General features: G+C 41.1%; 1 protein-coding gene across 1 annotated transcript in view; it reads right to left on the bottom strand.

The window, feature by feature from the left end:
* ATP2A3 (ATPase sarcoplasmic/endoplasmic reticulum Ca2+ transporting 3) overlaps positions 1 to 24,370 on the bottom strand; it is a 236,708-nt gene that overhangs the window by 72,882 nt on the left and 139,456 nt on the right. Inside the window, exons 7-8 of the mRNA XM_088447036.1 lie at positions 23,488 to 23,573; positions 22,289 to 22,753 (exon numbers count right to left, since the gene is read on the bottom strand). Coding sequence (XP_088303162.1) covers positions 22,289 to 22,753; positions 23,488 to 23,573 — 551 coding nt within the window. The remainder of the gene's footprint in view (positions 1 to 22,288; positions 22,754 to 23,487; positions 23,574 to 24,370) is intronic.

Genomic DNA, 24,370 nt, shown 5'->3' with positions numbered 1-24,370 from the left:
CCCAGGATGGAGCAGGTGCCTGGAGCAGGAGCTCCACTGGAACCACTCTCGCTACTCCCCTGGACACAACACAGCATTTTTTTGGTCAGCTAAGCTTGCAACCACAGTACTGTCTATACCCTCATACATAATATATACTGCAGAAGAAAAGCTCACTACAACTTCAAACAAACTTATAGGAGGAGCTGCATTGCAGATTGCAGTTGCTAGTATCTGACAAACATACACATGAGACTGTGAGAGTCAGACATTAGCAAGCTATCTGCAATACAAACACTCAGATTAAAGATGCATACAGTACTATTTTTTCCACCCACTTCAACCGGAATCTGTATGATTTCCCGGCGTACGGGATGCCGGCGGTTAGAAGACCCACAGCGGCATCCTGATGGTGAAGAGCCCGACAAGGGTCTGGTAAGTATACTTACCTTCTCCCCTACTTTCCATAACCCTCCCCACCCTAACCCCAAGTGCCTAAACCTAACCCTGCCCCCTTGATGCCTAAACCTAACCGTCCTCTCTTAGTGCCTAACCCTAACCCCACACTGTTGTGCCTAACCGCCCCCCAGTGGTGCCTAACCCTAACCCCCCCCCCCCCCCCCAAAAAAAAAACCTAACCCTGCTATGCTTCCTAAACCTAACTCTCCCCCCCCCCCCCAGGCTAACAGCTAAGGAACCCCACTTACCTTTATTCGGGATGTCGGCTTGTCAGGATTTTGGAGTGGGGCTGATAGGCATCTGTATTTCGACAGCCTATCTTTAGTCCCAAGTCAGGCTAACTACATCCCCTTCAACCACCTACAGCTCTCTCTAATGGCAACTATTGCACCACAGCTACAGCCCGCAATCCTCTGCATGCACTGTCCTGTGTGAAATGGCACCTGAAATCTGAGCGGGACTGGAATACAATTCAAAATATGTGAGATGTTTTGCCACGTTTTGAGAATGGAATTTGGCAGGAGGACCAGAGTCGGGAATTAGGGCCTGATTCAGGCTGGATCGCAAGGCTGCGGAAGCACGCAACCAGTCAATGTTTGTGTTCTGTGCGTGTACTGCAGTGCATGTGTTCAAGTCGGCCACTGCGATCGGGTATGCGAATGCAGCAGACACACAGCGGCACAAAGTAATAAATGTCAGGAAGCACAGTTTGGGGGTGGAGAGGGGGGAGGTCAAAAGAAAGCAGGCGTGCCTGTGTGTCTGAACGCCGTTACAGGGGCATGCATAATTAAGCCCCTGCGATGGCATATGCAGCCAAAGGTCTAGATGGCGACAGGAAGTTTAGTAATTTGTGAGTCAGGGTCAGCTCAACCACAACTGTGCGCTTGGGTCCAATGTTACCAATGCTTTCGCAGACTTGTGGGTGTATGTAATAGGAAGTGGGCGGCTTTATACAGTGGTGGGCATCTTGGTATAGTGCTGCGATCACACTGCGATTGCATTCATTAGCATATTTTCGCAGCGAGTGGGTGCGTGCAATTGCAGACTTGTGATCCGTGCTGAATCAGGCCCTTAGTTCCACTCAGAAACTTCAAGTTCAGTTCTGTCAGATTTCTCTGAATATGAAATGTTTCTCTCTAGTCATAACTACCTTTGAGGAAAAGAACAAGATGGTAGGCTTCCAATTGTGGAATGGCCAGCACAGTCCCAATACTTAAGCCCCATCGACCTGGTTTGGGATGAACAGTACAAAAGGGTGAAACCTACAAGCACAACATATTTGTGGGAACTATAGCAACAGTGAGCCAGATTCAGAGATGTAAGCTAATGCCACCGAAGCTGCTTATTTGAAAGCAGAGGTTGTGCGAAAATATGCAAATGTCGCAACCACCAGGATTTGTATTGAGACACCCACCAGCAGCATTACAAATCCATGTGACTACATATAAATGCACAGCATCGGTCACAGAGAGGTTGATAAATAATCGTTCTTGTAAGCAACCAAAATGGCTGCAGAAACAGACACTGAAGCCATTTTAATTGCGTAAGGAATGTCAGATACCTCTGCACTTGTTACCACCTCAGTGTTGCCACCCACCAACAGTCTCTGGCTGTCAATCACTTTGGAAATAAATCCTCCCTGCATGCGATATCAAAAATTAAACATGTCACATGCACGATGCAACTCAGACTTATGTGCAGATTACAGATAAGTCGCTCAAACTGCGTAAACATTGGAATTGCATCCATCTCTGAATCAGGCCCAATGTTGGGAAGACCTTTCAGAACAAAATTTGATTTCTGTTGTAAAAAGAATGCCACAAGAGTATACGGTGATTATATCTGCAAAAGATGGCTACTTTGAAGAGCCAAAATGTTAGAATAATTTGCTTTAACGAGATTTATTTTATGACTTTTTTTTTTTTTTTATCTCCATTGCTAATGTGTTCTATAATTTTATTTTCTGAGTACATTAAACTGCTTAAATTAGACACACACACATTTTTTCATTTTTTTTTTGTCTGAGTATCCAGCAAAATGTCCCTGCCAACCAACACTTTCACGTGTCCGAAAGTTGTGCTGCACTAATGTTTCATACAGAACTGCCAGCGTAGAGCAACTTTTTGCCATGTCACTGGTCACGTCATGGTGCCAGGCAGGGACAGACTGTAGGGCAGAGAAGGGAAAGGAATAAAAGGAAGGGAGCGGAATGGTTGTCGGTGGGAAGTCGCCATTAAAAACAGTGAAGAGTGTAGACTGCCTGCGTCCACTCTGCGATTCAGTGGACGCGCGTTGTTCTTACTGGGCCTTCTGTGTTGTCAGCATGTGTCCAAATAGCAAATGGGCAGTATCTGGACGCAGTTTAAAAATGTGTGTGTCCAATAAGCAATTGGGCAGTATCTGGGGATCGCTGTCATCTGGGTCCAGCCAGTAGGTGCGTATGGGTGTGTGTGTCCAAAAAGCAATTGGGCAGTATCTGGGGATCGCTGTCATCTGGGTCCAGCCAGTAGGTGAGTATGGCTGTGTGTGTCCAAAAAGCAATTGGGCAGTATCTGGGCACTGTTCAAAAAAAAAAATTATATCTGTTCAGCTAGCTGTTACCCATAATTAAAACGGTTAATGGAATCGCATGAATCAGAGCACATTAAAATGATCGGATGCTGATTTCACTAGAGGGACCAGATCCTACAGACTTTGAATATGAAAAAATTGCAGACAACTGGGCCTCTAAGAAGGAGAAATGTTAATCTGAAGTTTAAATAAATATAAGTTCAAGATTTCAACATTTCATTATTGCGTAAACCCCCACCCGGCTACTTCTTGATACACACACTATAATATATTATATTTATGTATATATTTATATTGTGCGGTGAGAGGGGTGGTCTTTCACCTGAATTGCCCACCTTCCTCCAAGGGAGGCTAGAGTGAAGCCTGTGCATTCTGTTCATACACCCAGTACTGTGTGTACTGACGCCGACAAGCTGCCAGTTAGTAGGCCAAAGATCTGTAATGCCAGGGACTAATTAATTTCCCTATACTGGAAGAGCATGGCAGAATATGGCTGCAGGCCATTGCAGCAGAATAACCATTAAGCACTGGGAATGTTGGAACGTCTACTTTCACCTATTCTATGTGCCTGTGTGTCCAGGCCTAAGCCTGGGTATGTTAAAGTGCAGTGTCTGCTGCCATCAAGAACACTGCTTTACCGAATACCTGCCTGATGCGAGTCCTTACCTTATTTCTACATATACATAGATACACATACATATATACATGCACTCTTTAATTTCTCCCTGTTCATACAAGAATTTAAAGGAATGTGGGAATTGAGTGATCTATTTTTGTGGACTGTTCTAGATATTGTGTAACAAATTCTATCTTTAGAAATATAAATAGTTAATAATTTCATTGTCAAAAATTATGTGGGGACAAATTATATTAATTGTGTCACTGTTCTGACAAACCACTTTTATTTTATGGAGGTGTGTGTGCGTGTGTGTATTGATTGTTACAAAATAGTGTCTGATAATTCTCTTTGTAGTATCAACATTTACATATAGCCATGAATCCACAGAATAATTTTATATATTTTCATATACGGTTAAAGTTACCCTGATCAATAACATGAGGTAATATTTTAAGGATGCTGTCCTTTTACATACAGTTGCAATGTATATTTGTGGGAATTGGCACAATGGGTTAACAATAGTGTTAATGAGCAAGACCTGTATGAAAGGCTGGTCTTCTGCCAACAGAGTTCCCTTCTTTGTTTTACACTGAGTTAGTATGTGCCCTCCGCCCTTATAAGGTAAACACTGAAGCAAGTTTATGCGGAGGCCTTTCTACATTGGAATAAAGCCAACATCCCACAGAAAATACATTTTGACCATAGGTATATGAGTTTTTGTTGTATAGCCTCAATTTTCCAAATATATGTATAACTCAAAACTTATAATTAACACATTATATATATATATATATTTATTATAACATGTACCTCCCGACCAGCCCGCTTTTCTGGGACTGTTCCGCAGTGTCCCGTGGGGGGTGGGAGTTTGTGTGACACTATGGTGGGAGCAAGTCCAAAAGATGCCGTGCCAATGTTCACAGTGCAGTGAAAGCCTTGGGGGAGTCCAGCAACTCTGGGAGTGCTGGGCACCCCACCCCCCCAGAGTTATTAAAACAGGTATGCTGCACGGTCACACACCCTTTTTGGAAAACTGCAGATATAGAGATATACATACACACACACACACACACACACACACACACACACACAGAGAGAGAGAGAGATTATCTATCTATATATATATATATATATATATATATATATATATATATATATGAGAGAGTATATATATGCACACATACACACACATATATATACATACATACATATACACACACACACGTTGAGTCTCCCATATCCAATTATTCCGAAATATGGAATAATTTTGGCATGACAGATGATATTTCATTATGATATGCAATTATTCCGAAATACGGTATATTCAGTTATCCAAAATACCCCTGGTCCCAAGCACTTTGGATATGGGAGACTCAATATATATATATATATATATATATATATATATATATATATATATATATATATATATAGCAGTGGGACAGAGAGGTATAAGGACATAAAAGTTTTATATAGTCTTTTCGACGATTAAGAGATCAAACATATCACAATATAGGCATCAGCTGTGAGGTCGTATATCAATTGATTTTGAGAATTGTCTAGAATACTGCCATGCTATGACCATATGTTTTCACATTTATTCTGAGATCTACCCCTGAAGAAGTCCTGATAAAGGATGAAACGCATAGGATTTATGTGAAAGGTGGACACTACACATAAAGCACTTCCCTCATTTGGAAGGAGCAGAGGAATCAATCTTATCTATGTAGAAGATGTTGACATATCAGATGTGTGTAAGCTCTTGTGTCCATCTGAAATTGTGGAATTTTAATAATTATGCATTATTAATTTTGGCCTTTGTGGCCTATCTTGGGTGTTTTCTGGTATGAGGATATCTTTATAGAACCTCAAGGAGGACATTGAACAAGCTCCATTATACAAACTTATTGACCAGTTCTGAAAAACAAGCATGAATACAGGTGATTTCAATCTTCAAAAGAAAAAGAATTGGAACCTTTAAGGCTCGAAGGGATTGTATTATACAATATAAGGAATATAAAGACATTATTGATTTTCTCTCTAGAGTCTAATTGAATTGCCCCTACAGTAATTGTGGTATAATATATATATATATATATATATATATATATATATATATATATACACACACACATACATACATACATACATACACACACATACCCACATATATATATACCCACATATATATTATTATTTATATGGCGCCACAAATGTTCCGCAGCGCCTTACAGAGTACATAAATGAGTTGTAGACAAGCAAGCGACTTACAGAACAATGCAATACAGGACCAGGATAATATATGTTGCTACATTAGCGACCATAACACCCAGGTAAGCAACAAAGCATAAACAACCAAGTGGTAGGTGCCCTGGCGGTGAGTAAGAAGTAGATGAAACTAAAGTAGGGAGAAGCACAAGAGGGTAGAGGGTCCTGCTCGTAAGAGCTTGCATTCTAAAAGGGAATGCAACACACATATTATATATATATATATATATATATATATAAATCCAAATATATATTTCATAATATATAAATATATGTATATAAAAAAAAATTCCAGCCAGGTGGCATCAAGAGGAAGCTGGCTGGGGGCTTTCGCAATAATAAAATATTTTCAATCCTGACCTTATAATGATTTAAACGTTAAATAATTTATACATTAATTATCTTCTTCTTAGAGGTACAGAATATATGTTTTATACAGCTCTACAGATACTGGCCCCACTTGCAGGCTCTCTAATCAGTACAGGTGACTGTTCCCGCCTGAACTTTTATACAGGAGTAGGGAACTTTGCCCTCCAGCCTGACAACGCCCAATGCGTTTCATCTGCCAATCAGACTTCAAGGAATAAAAAGAAGTCTGATTGGAAGATGAAACACATTGGATGCTCCTCTTACCTTTCATGAACTTACTACCATTATATCAGATAAGCCGCAGAAGCCTTTTTTAATACACTAATTGTGATGTATTTTATTATAGTGTTTATTTATTTGAAAAGCTCTAATGTATGGGTCTGTAAAAGACATGAAATTATTGTACACAGTACGTGATTTTTAGTTGTACACCATTATTTATTCATCCTGTCTTTTTAATTTGCTTTAAAATAAACTATTTTTTTTATGTATAATTTTTTTTAGTCAGTACAGTTTTAATTCTTACACTATTTGCACTTTATTAGGGGCTAATATTGGTTTATATTAATTATCAAGAATCTTTTCATATTTGCACTATGCACTTTCTGGTTTAAATACCACATAAATACCTAACCTACCTGAATCAGCTTATTATCATTATTTATTTATTTATGCACAGCACTTTGTTTAGCACATAGGCGCTTTTAAACAGATCCAATTTTTATTAACAACAGATCACCACTGTTGTATTCATTCTGTTTGAGCTGTCACCCACACTATAGGGGAGTGCTATATACACACGCTTTTTGTATTTAAAAAGGTATATATTTGTAACAAATACGTTTTAAACATGTTTGTCTGACTCTGAAGTCTTTTAAAGAAAAGAAATTTTCTTTATTGAATTAAGTAAGGGTGTTTATTATCTTTTGGCGCTGGATTCTTTCATTTCTACTATATATATATATATATATATATATATATTATATATATAGCGTTCCCGCTAGGCTGTTTTAGCGGGGCGCGGCAAAAAGCACCCTGCCCTCCAGGAGGAGGGCAAAAAGCGCCCTGCCCTCACAGCCTGCGGGAGCCGTTCTCACCCACGGGACGCAGTGTCCCGCAGGTGGAGAAACATGCGGTGACCCTGTCACCGCCGGAGAATAGACGCCGGGCGCATGCGCCTGCCATCTATTCTCCCTGTCTGCAGGGCTTGGGGGCTGCACGGCGTGTCCGTAAGTGCCGGGCACGCCCCCAAGAGTGACGAAAAGGGGACGCGTCTTATAGACACGCCCCTTTTTCCAATGACCACGCCCCCTTCTCGGCGCACGCACGGGCATGCCCTCTCTAGCTCCGGCGCCCTGCCTCCCGCCGGAGCTAGAGGGAACACTATATATAAATATATATATACACACACACACACTATATATATATATATTACATATACACACATATATACATACACATATATACATACACACACACTGTATATCTATCTCTTCAGTCTTTATGCACAGACAGTTTTGTACCTAGCTCCAACAAATCTGTCATGGTGGTGTCGTTTTTTTTTGCCTAGGTTTGAACTTCATCAGGGCCATAAAACTGGGACACTTAATTTACACGGGTTCAGGGGCAGCTGCATACATGAAATACGGAGTTAGTCAGCCATGTGTTTGCATGATAACCCATTTCACTCACTATCTCATCTTACAGCAGCCGCCCCGTATGTCAGAGTGCCTGGCAGGCTCATGAGAACCTCAGCATTCGATACATTCAGACTGGTGCAGACAGTATAATCAATCCACGATCTTTGATCCTGGCAAAGTTTAGCATACAGAGATTACAAGCAGCAGGGGAGCTTGATCGCAGCCGCACAGTGCCCCTGTGGACGGGTCCCCTTCTGTCCAGTAACGTGAATGGAATGCCGGCATTTCCCCCCCTGATGGTAGCCCTGCTAGACATAGAAACATAGAATTTGACAGCAGATAAGAACCACCTGGCCCATCTAGTCTGCCCCTTTTCATTTATCCTTTTGGCAACTTCAAAACTTCAATGTTGTTCTGCAGACTGATTTTATGGGGTGAATCAGCTGCGGACGAAGTGACAGGGATCAAACAGATTCTCTATTATCGGGAATCTCCACATATGCAGTCAGTAATTGATAGTTTAAGGACAAGGAGCGAGCAGCGATGGCCGCAGTTTCCTCACCGTTGGGAAGGAGGGAAGGAGTGGGGAGGCCAGGAAATCTCCTGGCCTTTTTTACTCATCTGTGACAGCCAGCTTGCTTAACCCCATGATCACTCAGCCGGCCGAAGGGATCGCAGATGATCTGATGCTGCGTCTTTGGACGCAGCTTGTATATGTATTGCATGCAGGTGGTGTGACGACCCACGAACCGCAAACCGGGTGTTGGGTGTCTGAGGCTCATCAATGCGAGAGGTTAACACAAATCAACAGAAGGGTTACTTTAGTACAATTCACAAAAAATTTAAAATTATGGCAATGGGAGTAATGTGTCACAATAATGTGTCACAACAAAGTGTCACAACAAAGTGTATGGAACCTTGCAGCACGCCAGAATCCCCTTGCTAGCCCCTTCCACTGTTAAAAGTGTCTATAATGGGCAAGTGAGCATTTTAACAGGACCATGGATCAGTGGAAGAAGGTTGCCTGGTCCAATGAATACGGTTTTCAAAAATGAGCGGAACCTGCTCCTGCCAACAGAATTTGGCTGTGCACGCTGCGGCTAATGGTGATTTTGCAGTGCGTCTCCTCCTGCCCAACCTCTCCTCGCAATGACAGGCTCAGCATCATTCTTGACAACAACGGGTGCTGTCTCATTGAAGGGCGCCTGAGGCCGAAAGGGTCCAATTGATTATCCGACATGGCACCACCCTCCAGACCATCCCAACTGGCCAAGGAGGGGAGACTACCTTTACTGTTTGCAACAAGCCAGGAGTAGCGGGGAATTGGAGCCCCTCTGCATTCCATCTCCGAAGGGTGGAAACCCCAATGTAACAGAATCAGGCATGCTCGGACCCTGCACCCCCTCCCACCACCAGGCCCATGAACCTTTCCTAGGTCATCCTGATCCCTCTGCCTGTTGTGAAGTGTAATCCATTGGCTACGATGGCATTAGCCCCAGAATTAAATTCAGCATTTGAGATTGAAAATGGGGGATTGCAGAAAATATCTTCAATAACTGCTGTGGTCACCTGTATATACTGTACATCTGGGTGGCTCTTCATATTTGCAGACGTCCCCCGAAAACAACTGTTTTAGAGAGTATACCGCAATATTCTTTGATGATTATAACTCTTAGTAGCTAATGCCTCGCATTTTGTGTACAGACAAGTCATTACATGTAGAATTATGGAGGTGTTAAACAAGCTTTTAAAGGGGCATGTGGGGAGTTCTGATGCTATGTGGGGGCAATAGAAGGGCATTCTAGGGGTATGTGTAGTGGCATGTGGGGAGCTCTAAAGCATAAATTATGGGACTTGGAAATAGTCAGGTAGGACCCTAATATTTTAAAATGAGGGGTCTTCCCTGGGACCTGTGAAGTCCTCCAATGTACTCTCATCATATCTCCTCTGCACAAACATTAGAAGCAAGAGACATAAAAGCAGATGCATGACTATCAGCTCTCTCTTTTCTCAATATCTGCTACTCACTATATTTTTTCCACTATTATAACTGCCACTGAGGAGGGGCAACACTCATTTGTCATCAGATGATTTTCAGCAGATGATAAAAAGCAGAATCTCACTCTTCTGGATGAGCATGATCCTTTGTATAATTGAGCTTCAATACATGTCTGTCTCATGAATAAGATACAAACGGACAATATGATAAGCACATAAAATGTGTAGGTATTGATCATTATTTACAAGTATTTCTATTGTAAAAAAAGATTATGATCACGCTGATACCTCCAGAAGTGAATAAGTATTATTATTATTATTATCCTTTGTTTATATGGCGCCACAAGGGTTCCGCAGCGCCTTACATAGTACATAAACATAGTGCACAAACATAGTACATAGACAGTTGAGCAGAACAAGAAAACAGTGTCATACAGTTTAAGACAATGCAATACAAGTACATGGTATATAAACACTGCTGCAACAGAAGCAGGATGGCAAAAGTCACGGGTTAGGTGCTTTTGAGTACAGAGCAGATAATATAAGTAAAGAAAGGATAAGCACAAGAGGAAAGAGGGCTCTGCTCGTGAGAGCTTACATTCTAGAGGGGATGGGCAAACAGACAGGGGTGACACGGATGGGGTAGAAAGTGAGCATGGGACAGAGGGTTAGGATGACAGATGGCTGGATTCCTGTTTTACAGCATGTGTGGAAGTCATTTGAATTAAGATTTATGCCACTGACATTCTACTTTAAGAGGCAGTTTTTAAAAGTATAAAAATGTAAATGACTAATAAGAACAATGATGATATTTCCCTCTTGTGAGACGTTAAATTTCAAAAATGTACATACGGTTTTTAAAATTAAACATAATAAAAACAGTTTAACAGATGTAATTAAGTCTGTGCCGCCCCCCCCCCCCCCCCCCCCCAAAGGAAAAAAAAAAAAAAAGGAGTTCTTTCTTTCCTATAAAAAAAGTTATACTGCATCAACAAGGTCTCTCCCTGGCAAAGTTTACAAAGCAGACAAAGAAATGGGTAACACTGATGACCATAGACGCAGTGGTCGGCCAAGATGAAAGACACATGATGCTTACTTCCCTTCAAAATCGGAAGATGTCCAGTAGGGTCATCAGCTTAGTACTGGCAGAAACCAGTGGGACCCAGTCTACTGTTCGGAGAAGTCTGGCTAGAAGTGGTGTTCATGGAAGAATTGCGGCCAAAAAGCCATACCTTCGCCGTGGAAACAAGGCCAAGCTACTCAACTATGCAAGACAACATAGGAACTGGGGTGCAGAAAAATGGCAACAGGTGCTCTGGACTGAGGAGTCAAAAGTTTAAATATTTAGCTGTTTCAAGGCAGTTTGTTAGCTGAAGGGCTGGAGAGCGGTACAATAATGTGTCTGTAGGCAACAGTGAAGCATGGTGGAGGTTCTATACAAGTTTGGGGCTGCATTTCAGGAAATGGAGTTGGGGGATTTGGTCAGGATTAATGGTGTCCTCAATGCTGAGAAAAACAGGCAGGTACTTATCCATCATGCAATACCACGGAGGCGCCTGAATGGCTCCAAATTTATTGTGCAGCTAGACAACGACCCCAAACATACGGCCAATGTCATTAAGGGTATACGGTCTTTAGGTCTACATTGTCTAGATAGACAGGCACTGATGGTCGACACACTAAAGGTCGACAGGCAATAGGTCGACGGGGTCTGAAGGTCGATACACTAAAGGTCGACTGTTAACAAGGTTGACAGGGCCTGAAGGTAGACAAGGTCATTAGGTCGACACTCAGTCGACATGTAAATGGTCCACACTCATTGTCGCCATGCTAATGTCGACCTTCAGTCCCTGTCGACCTACTGCCTGTTGACCTTATTACCTGTCGACCTTGTTACCAGACGACCTTTAGTGTGTCGACCTTCAATCTCTGTCTATCTATTGCCTGTCTATCTTCCATTGTCTACCTAAACACTGTCTATCTAGACAATGTAGACGCACAGAACCATACCAGTCATTAAGAACTATCTTCAGCATGAAGAAGAACAAGGAGTCCTGGAACTGATTATATGGCCCCCACAGAGCCCTGATCTCATAATCATCGAGTCTGTCTGGGATTACATGGAGACAGAAGGATTTGAGCAAGCCTATATCCACATAGGATCTGTGTTAGTTCTCCAAGATGTTTGGAACAACCTTCCTGCAGAGTTCCTTCAAAAACTGTGTGCAAGTGTACCTAGAAGAATTGATGCTTTTTTGAAGGCAAAGGGTGGTCCCACCAAATATTTGTTTGATTTAGATTTCTCTTCTGTTCATTCACTTTGCATTTTTAAATTATAAAAATAAATGATTAACACTTCTATTTTTGAAAGCATTCTTACTTTGCAGCATTTCCACACCTGCCTAAAACTTGCACAGTACTGTATATATAAAAGATATGCAATTTACCAGCGCTATCCTATTTAAAAATGTACAATAAACACGCCACCTTGTGAATAAAACATACATTGGTGATTACTGAAACCCAGTGAACAAAATGATAAAATGGATTGAGTCACCCAAATAAATGTTCCAAAATCACAGTGAATCCTGTGTGTAGCTGTCCTCTTTAATAATCACAGAAACAGGGGGTTCTATAAGATAATCGTCCCATAAATGTAGAGGATTCTTCTGATAAATCTCTTAAATAAGAGATGTTGCTTGGCACATGTGAGGGGAATACAATAGTAGGGAGGATACAGAAACAGGCAATAGTGCAGAGACCTTAAGTAAAAATAAGGTTTTAAATCACACAGTGCACTTACAATAAAATGACGTTTATATCAGCATAAAACACTCCTTAGTGGCAAAGCAGGAACACATCAGTCATCATCTCACAGTCCCACAGTTAGTAATAGGAGATGGTGGCAGGAATCCAGTTCCGGATTCTGTACCCTCCACCTGGAAAGACTAGCGTTGCCAGCAATTGTACACAGGAGTCAAATTAATGCTGGGTCTTTCGTCCTAGCGCTGGTAAATTGCATATCTTTTTTGTACACTGTATCACTTGGGGTAGTGGATGAATACTCAGTTTATGTAATATTAGCTGCATGCTCTATTTTAAATGTGCACTTTTTATACCAGTGCTGTATACATACATACACACACAGACTAGCTGATGTACCCAGTTCACCCGGATAGACCTTAGATATTTACTGAATAATTTTCCATCTCACCAATCCAGTAACATATTAATCATTCACCTCAATAGTAATGCATCCAGTCGCTCACTGCTATAGTATACCTTCCCTCACCTGTGTACTAACACATTATCCTCGCTCACCTCTGTAGTTACACATTTCCCTCCCTCATCTGTGTTGTAACACATTAGACATTTCCCTTCCTCACCTGTGCATAAACATAATCCCTCCCTCACACCTGTAGTAACACATTATCCCCACTGACACCTGTAGTAACTTACTCCACTCCCTCAGCTCTGTAGTAACATTACTCCCGCTCACCCTTGTAACACATTCCCCTCCCTCACCATTGTAACAGATTCCCTCCCTTCCCTCAGCCCATAGCAATACACTTGACATTCCCCTCCCTCACCTGTATAGTAAAACATTTTTCTCCCATACCTGTGTGGTGACACATTTCCTTCCCTCACTATTCAAATAGGGGAGTCACACCAACTGCCAGGGATGTTTGGCAGCACTTGGGATGACAGTTGGTATTTGTCTCATTGTAGCTGTAGCACAGTTCATACTCACCCCCTTAGGAGTCGCATTTTGAAATATCACTTCTTAGTGGACACCTACATCATGGAAGGCATATATTCCCTAATTTTAATTTTTTGGGCCAGGGGTGTGGACTGGGCATTTATGAGTCAGTCAGGACATTTTTTTATTATTAATTAATATATATATTATAAAATAGTCCGGCTGGTTGCCTGCATGAACATGTCACAGATATCCCCCTGAATGCGGCACTCCATGCATGAAGAAACACACTGCAGCCATGTCTGGTTTCAATGCCCACACCATTGTCCTGATGAAAATGCCAATGGTGTAGGCGTTGAAACCAGACACGGCTGCAGTGTGTTTTCTTCATGCATGGAGTGCCGCATTCAGGGAGATATATATATATATATATATATATTTATTGTGACACAGTTGGGATAGAGGTCCCCCTCTCCAGGGGTAGATGGACTCCCTCTTTACACACAGCAGCCGTAGAAACAGGAGACAAGTCTGGGAATCTCGCACAAACTGGTCGACGCCAGTCTTTATTGTGCCACACACAAAAATATAAGCAAAAGCATAAACATAATTTCTAGCCCATCTGGGCACTAACTACACAGCAGATTACCTTGCTATAACAATGGTAGGGCCTATTGCCCTCACCATCAACAAAACACGTGCACAGTACTTACAGGGTTTTAACCAAGTGTCTCCGAACAGGCTACACTGCCATCTCCCCAGGGATGAGACACTCAGCCACAAACAAACTCACCTTAAATCAGCCAGTTCCAGGTGGAAGCCCTAATGAGCCTGCTACCAGGCTGAAAGGCCCAAAACCTGGAGTGGCCTGTGGATGCAGCCCTCCCTCTCTTCACATCCACACCCCCAGGACCCAAACCAACTTTTCCAAAAACCGGCACTCTGGTCTGTTTACAAAACAGACATCCCCTGGGTTTTTTTTTTAGAACACATAGGCCAAAAACCTAGGACAAACGTACCTGCCATTGACCACTTTACCAGTGCTTCTATTACAATATATTATATAATATATACATATCTACATGGGATGTCCTTCCATCATTGTATATTGGCAGTTCCCTGCAGAATGTAAAGTTTAATATGTATTATTTAATGATCAGAGAATCCTAAGTGCTTTCAGCATTCATTATCTACAAACATAATCCAGTTCACACTGTGATACAGATAGCTTGTTTATAACGTGAACAAACAAGGGTATGCATTTGCTCAATGAACCCATGCTACTGCTATTAAGTAAATATTTAACAATTAAACAGGTCTCAAAATCCATGAATAATATCTATAATCCTGCCATTAGCTTTCACCTATATTTATCCAGGGAACTCCTACCAGTTAAACATTAACCGAACTCTCCTCTCTACTGTGAAGCTTGCTGATGTGCAATAATACTTATCCTACAGATTTATAGCCAGTGAAGCATTTCAAAACCATGTGGCTTTGATGGGGGTTTAGCAAAGCAATTATTTGATTATTGTGTAAAGGATGGCATGCACAACTTACTGCAGGGTATAGCAGCTAAATGCAAGAGCAACTGTGCAACTGACAGAGCTCAACATCACACAGCATAGCTGCTTACTTTTCTAAATGGCAACTGAGCCAGTTTATGCACAGAGGATGCAAGTGACATTGTCTCATTGAAACACTAGTACACATTTTTATTGTTTCTCTTCAATAAACAATGTGTTAAGCTTAGAAAATAAGAATGGGTCATAATTGCATCCAGCAAAAGTGAGAATAGAAAGAAGTTTTAATGTAGAACTAATCAATATGGAAAAAAATTGGGACATTTAAAAGGAACAACAAAATTTGGTGCTATCCCTGCATAGCAGAAATGTTCGAACTCCCGTTTGGGCACCCTAACCTGGACTTTAGACGGATTTAGCCGTTTTGCATGGCTAAACCCAGTCTTATTACCCGCGAAGAGTGCAAAAATGAATGGGTGGCCAAAACAATTGAATTGCAACACTAAAGGTGCATACACACGTAACGATTTTGTAACCAACGATTTTCTGTCAGATTATCTGTCAGATTTTCCCTTGAAAAAGTGAACGATTTTTTGAAGTGTAATAAACGATTTTTAAAACGATGAGCGAAAAATGTTCCTTCCCTTAATGAAAATCGTCATGTTGGACAGTCTGAAATGAACTACAAACAGGAGCACTCTTGAACGATTTTTGTTCATCGTTATAACTCAGAAACTGAACGATTTTTTGAACGATAACGACAAATCGTTAAAAAATCGTTGTGTATGCACCTTAATTAATTACCGCAACATAAAAAAACAAAGTCTTGATTTTTACATGTACTTTGAATCATTTGTGAAAATGATTGTAAACATATTACAATGTTACAAATGTTCATGTCAGTCTGTTGCATGGAATTCCTACCTCAGCACCTGTATTATATCAGTGTGCTAGTTGTGCTACACATAGATAAGGCAGTGGATTTGTTAGGTTGAGTTATTAGCTAATAAAGGAGTTGTGGGATACATGCAGAAAAACAAATCCCAGACATCCACTTTCAGGTCTGAGATCCAAAAGCTTTTTTTCTTCCCCACAAGCTGCTCTTCTCTTTGTATTTGTAACTCTTGCCATGTGCATTTCATGAAACCAAATGCTGAATGGAACCACAGAGGCAATGAGGTGGTCCGGCTGCTACGAGAATCACCTGAAGAAATAAAGGTCTCCCATCATGAGAGCTGAAATGCTGCTGCCACACAGGCGACATGGCAGACTGTAGTTGACCCAAGTTCCACAGCCATTGTGGTGATTAGCTGTGGTTGTTGGCCCCACCTTCTCACAGTACAGTAGAGGGCGGGGATCTGAGGCAGAGTGGCACTTCCTTACACTTACCTTGGTGGAGTTTAGAATAGTGACTTCATCCTATTCTTTGCCTTAATACTCAACTTCTACATCATGTGACTTCTCCACACAACCCAAGCAGCAACATTTTGGAAGTCAAAGGAGGCAATACATGTAGTCTGTCTTTTTTTCCCATTAGAGCTGTTTAGCTGCGCAAATCCTACATTGTTCATTAAACGCAACTGACTGACAGATGGAAAGCTCTAAGCAGAATCGCAATGCGTCTGGTCCAACCTTACAATCAACTCTCAAAAGCTGGTGAAAATTCTGGTCACTAGGCGTCACATTCATTTGTTAGATTTGTTTGTTATAGCTTGTGCCTTTTGTTTTTCTTACAATAAAATGCCTGCTGATATGTTAGGCGTCTTTCCTTTATTGAATGTATTGTTTAAGCTGACTGACTATGGAGTTTCAGGGTACTGTGAAACCATTTTTGAAAGCTAGATTGACGCAAATGCATCCATGAAATGTAACAAGGCTGCCCATCAATGACAAAGATGATCTCGTTTTATCCATTTAATAGCATATTAGCAGACTCTCCAAAGTAGACGTCATTGGCAGCTCTAAAACGGTATGTTTGATGCACATTGTTCAATGGCATTGAGAACACCAGAAAGCAGCCACACTAGTTCAGTGCCAATAGAAACTGTAAATGCCATGGCAACTTATGAATAGCCTGAATTTTTACGTATTTTTCAGATAATACTTTTGTTATTTTGTGTTTTGAAAAGCAATTTTAAAAAACTTTTTTTCCCCAGACAAAACATTTTATTCATCAGACTTGTTATATAACTCTTTGTGCACAAGCGCATATTATAGAATGTATTAGTCTGTTTGTTTGTCCGGTTATGCATTTGGACACCCCTGCACAGTTTGGGATGAAACCAGAGACATCACTGGTGCACACTCGAAATCTCCCCGGCGTGCCGGAAAGGGGGCGGAGCTCCCGATAGCATCACTCCAGGGGCGCACTCTGTATCCAGGGGCGTGCTCTGCATCCACAGACATGTTGGGCTGTCTCCGAACACTGTGCCTGCACTGCCAGCTCCTCCTCTGTGACGGGAAAATGTCACACTGCAGCACCCGTGCTCCTGTCACTGAGGAGCCGACATTTTGGTGTTACCTCCTTTTTTTCCCCCCTGTATTTCCAGGACCGGCTCAGAGCCCAGTGCTGGTTACACTGAATACGGGGGAACCCTAATAATTTGTCCCCTGTATTTTGGCAACCAGGACTGGTTCTGAATAGCCCAGTGCTGGTTGTGCTTAATACGGGGGACCCCTATGTCGATTGTCCCCTGTATTTAGCACAACCAGTACTGGATCTGCAAAGCCCGGTGCTGGTTGTTCTTTGGGGGGGCAGGGGTCACGAGTCTTAAAAAAAAATAAAAAATGTTAACACTCATTTTTTTTAAACACAGCAGCACAGACGGATCTCACTGATGCATCCATGCATCTGTGTTTATTTTTATCACACACAGATGCAGGTATCACGGATATCCCTGATCCGAGCCTGGATCTGTCAGTCTGTCACCAAAGCCCGCTACACCCCCCCGCCCCCCAAAGTCCCACCACTGCTACTGCTCAAACTGGTCTGCCAATTTTGTGCACCCAAGTGAAGCCACTGTGAGTACAACTGCTTAAGGCACCAACTGAGGCTGTGCAGCAAGTGGAAACTTCCTGTCTGTATAATGGCGCATTCCTGAGGTAATAAGTTTAAAAACTGAAACTTTCTAATTTACCTGAACCCCAAAAGCACCTACCCTGGAACAATAGCTACCTAATAAAACAAACCCAAAGTCTAAATTCGCCCTGTACCCTGACTTATGCCTTCCCAAAAATCCCCCATAGAGAACAGTAGAAAAGTGGTCCTAATTGAGTGTGTCAGAAAAAAACTGACAGTTGGAACTGTAGGTTACCCGCCCATACCAAATTTTAGCTCGGTACCCCCAAAAGCTTTTGAGGTGTAGCCCCTTAAACACTATACCCCCTCTTGGAGAATTATATTTTTTTTTAGGGGACCCTTTCGTTTGCCCACTATGTTTTGGAAACCAGGACTGGCTCTGATTACCCTGGTGTTGGTTGTGCTTAATACTGGGGACCCCTACGTCGTTTGTCCCCTGTATTTAGCCCAGTGCTGGTTGTGCTGTGGTGGCACGTAATTTTTTTTTTTTATATTACACATTCATTTTTTAACATGCATGGGTGGAGCTCACCGATACGTCCATTCATCTGTGTCTTATTGATTTGATTTTCTCAGGTGCATGCCCAGCACCAGTAAGTCTCTCTGTTGCTCGCTGATGCTTCTGTGCACAGCCATGTTGCAGCCACTGCTCCGTAACCCTGCTTCTGCCACTGCCCCACACACCTGCAGCTTGCCCCCGCACAAGTCTCTCCCTCGGCACCCCTAAAACACCAGCTGTGCGCTGTCCGCTCCTCCACCCGTGCTAGTGTACCTATTTGTTGTCCTTCTGCCCTGCAGGTGGCCCGGTTTGCTCCTCAAAATCCTAAAAACCCTGATGGTTAATAAATTATATATATATATATATATATATATATATATATATATATATATATAAAAAAAAAAATTAAATTCCATAGACAAAAAAAAAACCTTACGGTTTCACATGTCCCAATAAGGCTTCTTAGACATCTGAAATTTCACAAAACCTACTGAATTTGTGCCACTCAAACAAAAAAAAAAAAACAATGAAATTCTGATCATTACCTTAATGGACATGTTCCTTGCACAATACATATATGGTATGCCATCACACCCTGTGGTTAACTGCAGGTTCAGCACTCTCACAGAGTGAAATTGCTCTCACTCACAAAATGGTGGAGCTGCTAATTCACACAATTGTGTGCTCATTGGTTTGTACACTTGGAGTCTATGTAACTGAGGTCTGAGGAGTTACGTGGCTCCCACATCCCACTCAGTGCCCACAATCTTCCCATTAGTTAACAACAATTCCACTGGGTTCCAACATCCTTCTCACTCCATACAAACATGTCATTCAGAATACACATTCAGCTCCCTAATTGCTCTCAGCCAGTGGGTCCCATTGGGGTTTTCCACTTTACTCCTGTGGGCCAGTTCAACCCTGAATGGGGGTCTGTTATTCATGGTGAGTGAAATACTCTCCTGCCCCATATCATGTGCTATTTACTTTTATACCATAATGAGAAAGGATATTTTCCCCGGCCTGCTACACAGTGTATTTTCAGTGGTTTGACAGATACAGCTTTCAATTAATTATGCCGAAATATTAGAAAATGTTTTGTACTTTTGGGGCACAAATTATTACTGACATATCTGGATTTTGGCAGCTTTGTGAAAAACAAACTTTTTATGGTTCAATACTTTCCTTTGCTGTAAAAGCAAACAATGAATTGAATAATAGAGTAAAAATGGAAACTATTTCATAATTATCACCCAAGCTTTCAGGTCTTTTACATGATTTACAACAAGGATTACTTTGGTTTTAACACCCAAGCTTAACCTTAAAGGCTGAAAAGGTCACTTTTCTTCTAAAGTCTGCTAAGAAATAGCAGCTGTAACTAGTTAATAGATTGAAATGTGACACAGCCAAACCCATCTGATTTCTGCTAGTTTACATCTAGAAATAAAGTAATCACAAGTAATAAAGTAATGTTTGTGTATTTCTGATGGCTACAAATCAGACAGAAATAAGTTGCATCTTCTAGCTAAACAACTAAATTGGTACACAGTCTACATAAACAGCACAAACTAGGGCTTCAAAGGATTGAAATACATTGTTGCCACACAGACAATTTAGCATGAACTGCATTTCCAGACAAGAAAAGCACCCTGCATCCTGCTCTGCGCCTCTCTGCACAGTGCGGCATCTGTTCATAGTGCAGGGAGAGCTTGGGGGTAGCCCAGCATTTTGGCGAGTGAGTGCACGCTCCTTTGGTGCACAGATGTGCCCTCTCATGATCGGTGCCCTGCCCGACCATGAGGCTAGAGTGAACACTAGTAACCCCAAGCTTTCAATGGAAACATTGTTTCCCGATCACACAGTTGCTAAAACCTTGATGCTCTATTATGGCTGAAGAAAAACCCCACAAACATGCAGGGACTGAATATTGGACTGAATATTTTGGGAGCAAAATATTTGTGGGCCACATGCAAAAGCTGCCCAGTATTTACCCTGCTTACAAAAGCAGCCAGTATTTACCCTACATGAAAATAAACCCCCAAAATGTAAAAATTAATCTGCACCCCTGCATTGCTGCATGTCTGTCCAGGGGCAAAGTTACTTGCTCTCAACTCTGTATCATTCAAGTTTAATTCTTGCCATACAAGCTGCAATTGGGGAATCCAATAAAAATTATAGCGTGTAAGGCACAAGAATGATTACATTGCTCGATAATCATGATTGGATATGTTGGTAATTGTTATGGCAATTTAATGTCATTTATATAAAATTTTCTTTGGTTAAATACATGCTATATGTAAAATGTTCACTATGGTTTCAATGAGAAAGAACTTGAAATGCTGCTAGTGTCAACAGCTTTACTACAGGTTCTTGAAGCCAACATTTTTTTAAATTACTACGTTTGTCACTTCTCTCTAAAAACAACTTTGCACTAGACATTTATTCTAGTCCTGCCATACTACTCACCCCACTAAAAGAGCGCAGTGGGTCAGTTTATAAAATAGCTGAAACAATGCTACTCCATTCACTTTTGGAGAAAAATGTACTCACCACCACCACCCCATTACTGCTCCCATCAGAAGCCACACTGAACTGTGTGCAGGCAGATGCCGTTGGTCAAACCAATTTAGAAGAGTTTTAAAGAACAATGACAGACTTTGCATATACAGCCTAGTCAGACTGTCAGAAGACTTATACTGAAACTAATTTGTACTATAATGCAAAGCAATTATATTCAGTGCAATACAATTAACTAAAAAAATATGTGATATATGTTGCAATGCACATCACATACTAGACATAGCAGATCCAGTGAGATAGTCATATGTACTGCACGTGCAATAAAAGAGCCCCCACGCTGCCCAGTCTAGAAGCAATATTCAGTTGGAACCAAACCCAGGGTTTCTAGCACTGGGAAATGTTAGGGGGCTTTTAAGAGGGAACAGCAGTGAGGGCACAGTGGCATTTTTTATTTATTTCAGGAACTTACCCTTCCATTTCAATAGGGATTCTAAATGTAGCACAGTCGCTTCACACCTCATTAAAATGAATTTGAAGAGCTGCGCACTTCATTTGTTCACAAGCCGACGCAAACGTGTTAGGTGCTAATTAAATGGGTACACACATCATGCACAAATGCCTAATGTTTATATGGCATCTTATACAAATGCAATACCAGTGGGTAAAGACCCTTTTTCTCCCATATGCAGAAAGCCTGTTTGTACAGTATATAATTAGGCATGTTTTCAAATAAGAACTGGCAGTCCTACAAGTTACCATCAGTATTTTGTAGATATTTCCTATACCAACTATATAAAACACATTAAGTAACTGGCCACAAGGATGGCTACATTGTCACAGCAGCCAGATGGGACTGCTGCATTTAGCTGCTAACCGGACCTGGCATAATTCTTCCTGGTAGAATAACATTCAGCTTTGGCAGCTAAGAAATCATTGACTGCAGCATAATATTATCAAGACACAAATAGAAAACAACAAAAAACAGAAGTGTTCTAATTTGCCATCCTGTACTGTGCAAATAAAAATATTATGTACTGTAGGTGTTGGAAGAAAGACAAACTTACCCTTGACACGGACATCTGATTGGTGGTCAAAGTGCCAGTTTTGTCTGAACAAATGACTGATGTGCAACCTAGAGTCTCTACAGATGGAAGACTTCTCACAATAGCATTCTTTTTAGCCATTCGACGTGTGCCAAGGGCCAGACAGGTAGTAATCACAGCTGGAAGGCCCTCTGGAATAGCAGCTACAGCCAAAGCCACAGCTATTTTAAAGTAGTAAATAGCTCCACGAAACCAAGAGCCTCCATGTACAGGGTCATTGAAGTGGCCAATGTTGATGACCCAAACAGCCACACAGACAAGAGAGATGACTTTAGAAAGTTGCTGTCCAAATTCGTCAAGCTTCTGCTGTAATGGAGTTCTTTCTGGTTCTGTTTCAACCATTTGGTTCCTGATCTTTCCAATCTCTGTGTAAACACCAGTTGCTATTACGATTCCAGCAGCCTTACCGGCAGCAATATTGGTTCCCTAGGAAGTAAAGCAAAAGGATTTCAGACAAAACAATGACTTAAAACATTTCGATTACAGTTTAGTGCTGTACCTATTTTCAGGTCTTCATCTTTTGATCCAAGCAGGTCGGCGGCACTCACAGGACTTTAACAATAATAAATGAAGAACTGCAAACACATCAGTGCTTTCCAACGTTTCAATGTATGTTGCGAATTTTCGTTATTTCCCTGACAAAAATTTGCAACATGAATAGAAACATTGGAAAGCACTGATGTGTTTGCAGTTCTTCATTTATTATTGTTAAAGTCCTGTGAGTGCTGCCGACCTGCTTGGATCAAGTATATGGTGTATGTCAATATACATGGAAGGCACCTGGGCACTTTATGATTGGATACACACACACACACATATATATATATATACACACACACATACATATATACCATCAATAAGTACACTTTATAAAATGAGGAAATATTTTGTTAAGACAATTGATGGAGCTTACCCAAGAATAGATAGCTTCCCGATAATACATAGGCTTAAAGATACATGTTAAATATATTTTGACAGAAATACATATCAATTCAAAATGTATATTTTGTATTTTTTTTTTTGTTACAAAACTAAATCATAATGTGAATACAAGTGCGTAACTATCACAAGGTCAAATATGAATTTTGTATTTTTCAAATGTGTGAAAAAGAAGCCCTAGCTGAAAGAGCAAACACTCTAATGTAGAGCTCTTTACTTACAGAGAACAGCATGTTCTTCTTGTCCTGATTAACAGCCCTGGGGTCTGGGACTGGATCTGTATGTTTTATGACAGAAACAGACTCTCCTGCAGGAACAGCAGCATATTTCATTAGTAAAGGTGCTTACTCAGTCTTGTATAGATTGTAGATTGCAAGCAGTAAAAACGGAAATATAATCAAATAATTTCCAACACACGTCGGATAGATAAAACAATGTTAACACAACAAAAATACTTATACTGGTGTATTGATAGGATGCAGGGGCATTCCATGATGCCCTTCACTTAACTAATCTATATATTTACATATTCTGCATATATTATATATTTATAGCAACATTGAGTAAGGTCAAATACTTACAATGATTTAAATGGAAGTACAACAGGTCTTCTTCAGATCTGCATAAGTAAATCTGATCTACAGTATAGGCAATATTCTAATATGGAACATCAATCTTAAGGCGCGTATACACTAGACGAGAAAAATTAGCGATTGAACAATTACGACATCGTTATCGTTCAATCACTCATTAATCATGCAGTAAAATGACGAAAATGACCAGCGATGCGCGTTCCCGCTGGTCGTTGTCGGCATTTGGCATCGTCTGAACATGCAGGCCAACCTGTTGATAGACAGGTTGTGCATGTTCGGGGATTAGGGAGGGTGCCTGCACTGAACGACATATCATTCAATGTGGGCACAATATCCACTGCATAGGATGATGAACGATTGTACGATTACAACATAGTAATTGTGCAGTCATTCCACTCTCGTGTAGTGGATACGCCCCTTTATGATGAGAAAATAGCAACACAAAAACAAAGGCACATAAATGTGAAGAAAAGTACAGAATACAGAATGTTTATTAAAAACGTGTTTCCCG

The sequence above is a fragment of the Taudactylus pleione genome, unplaced genomic scaffold, assembly GCF_031769625.1.
Source record: "Taudactylus pleione unplaced genomic scaffold, aTauple2 ptg000411l, whole genome shotgun sequence".
NCBI lineage: Eukaryota > Metazoa > Chordata > Amphibia > Anura > Myobatrachidae > Taudactylus > Taudactylus pleione.
Note: the sequence above shows the minus strand (reverse complement) of the source record. Positions and strands in the feature narration are given on the sequence as shown.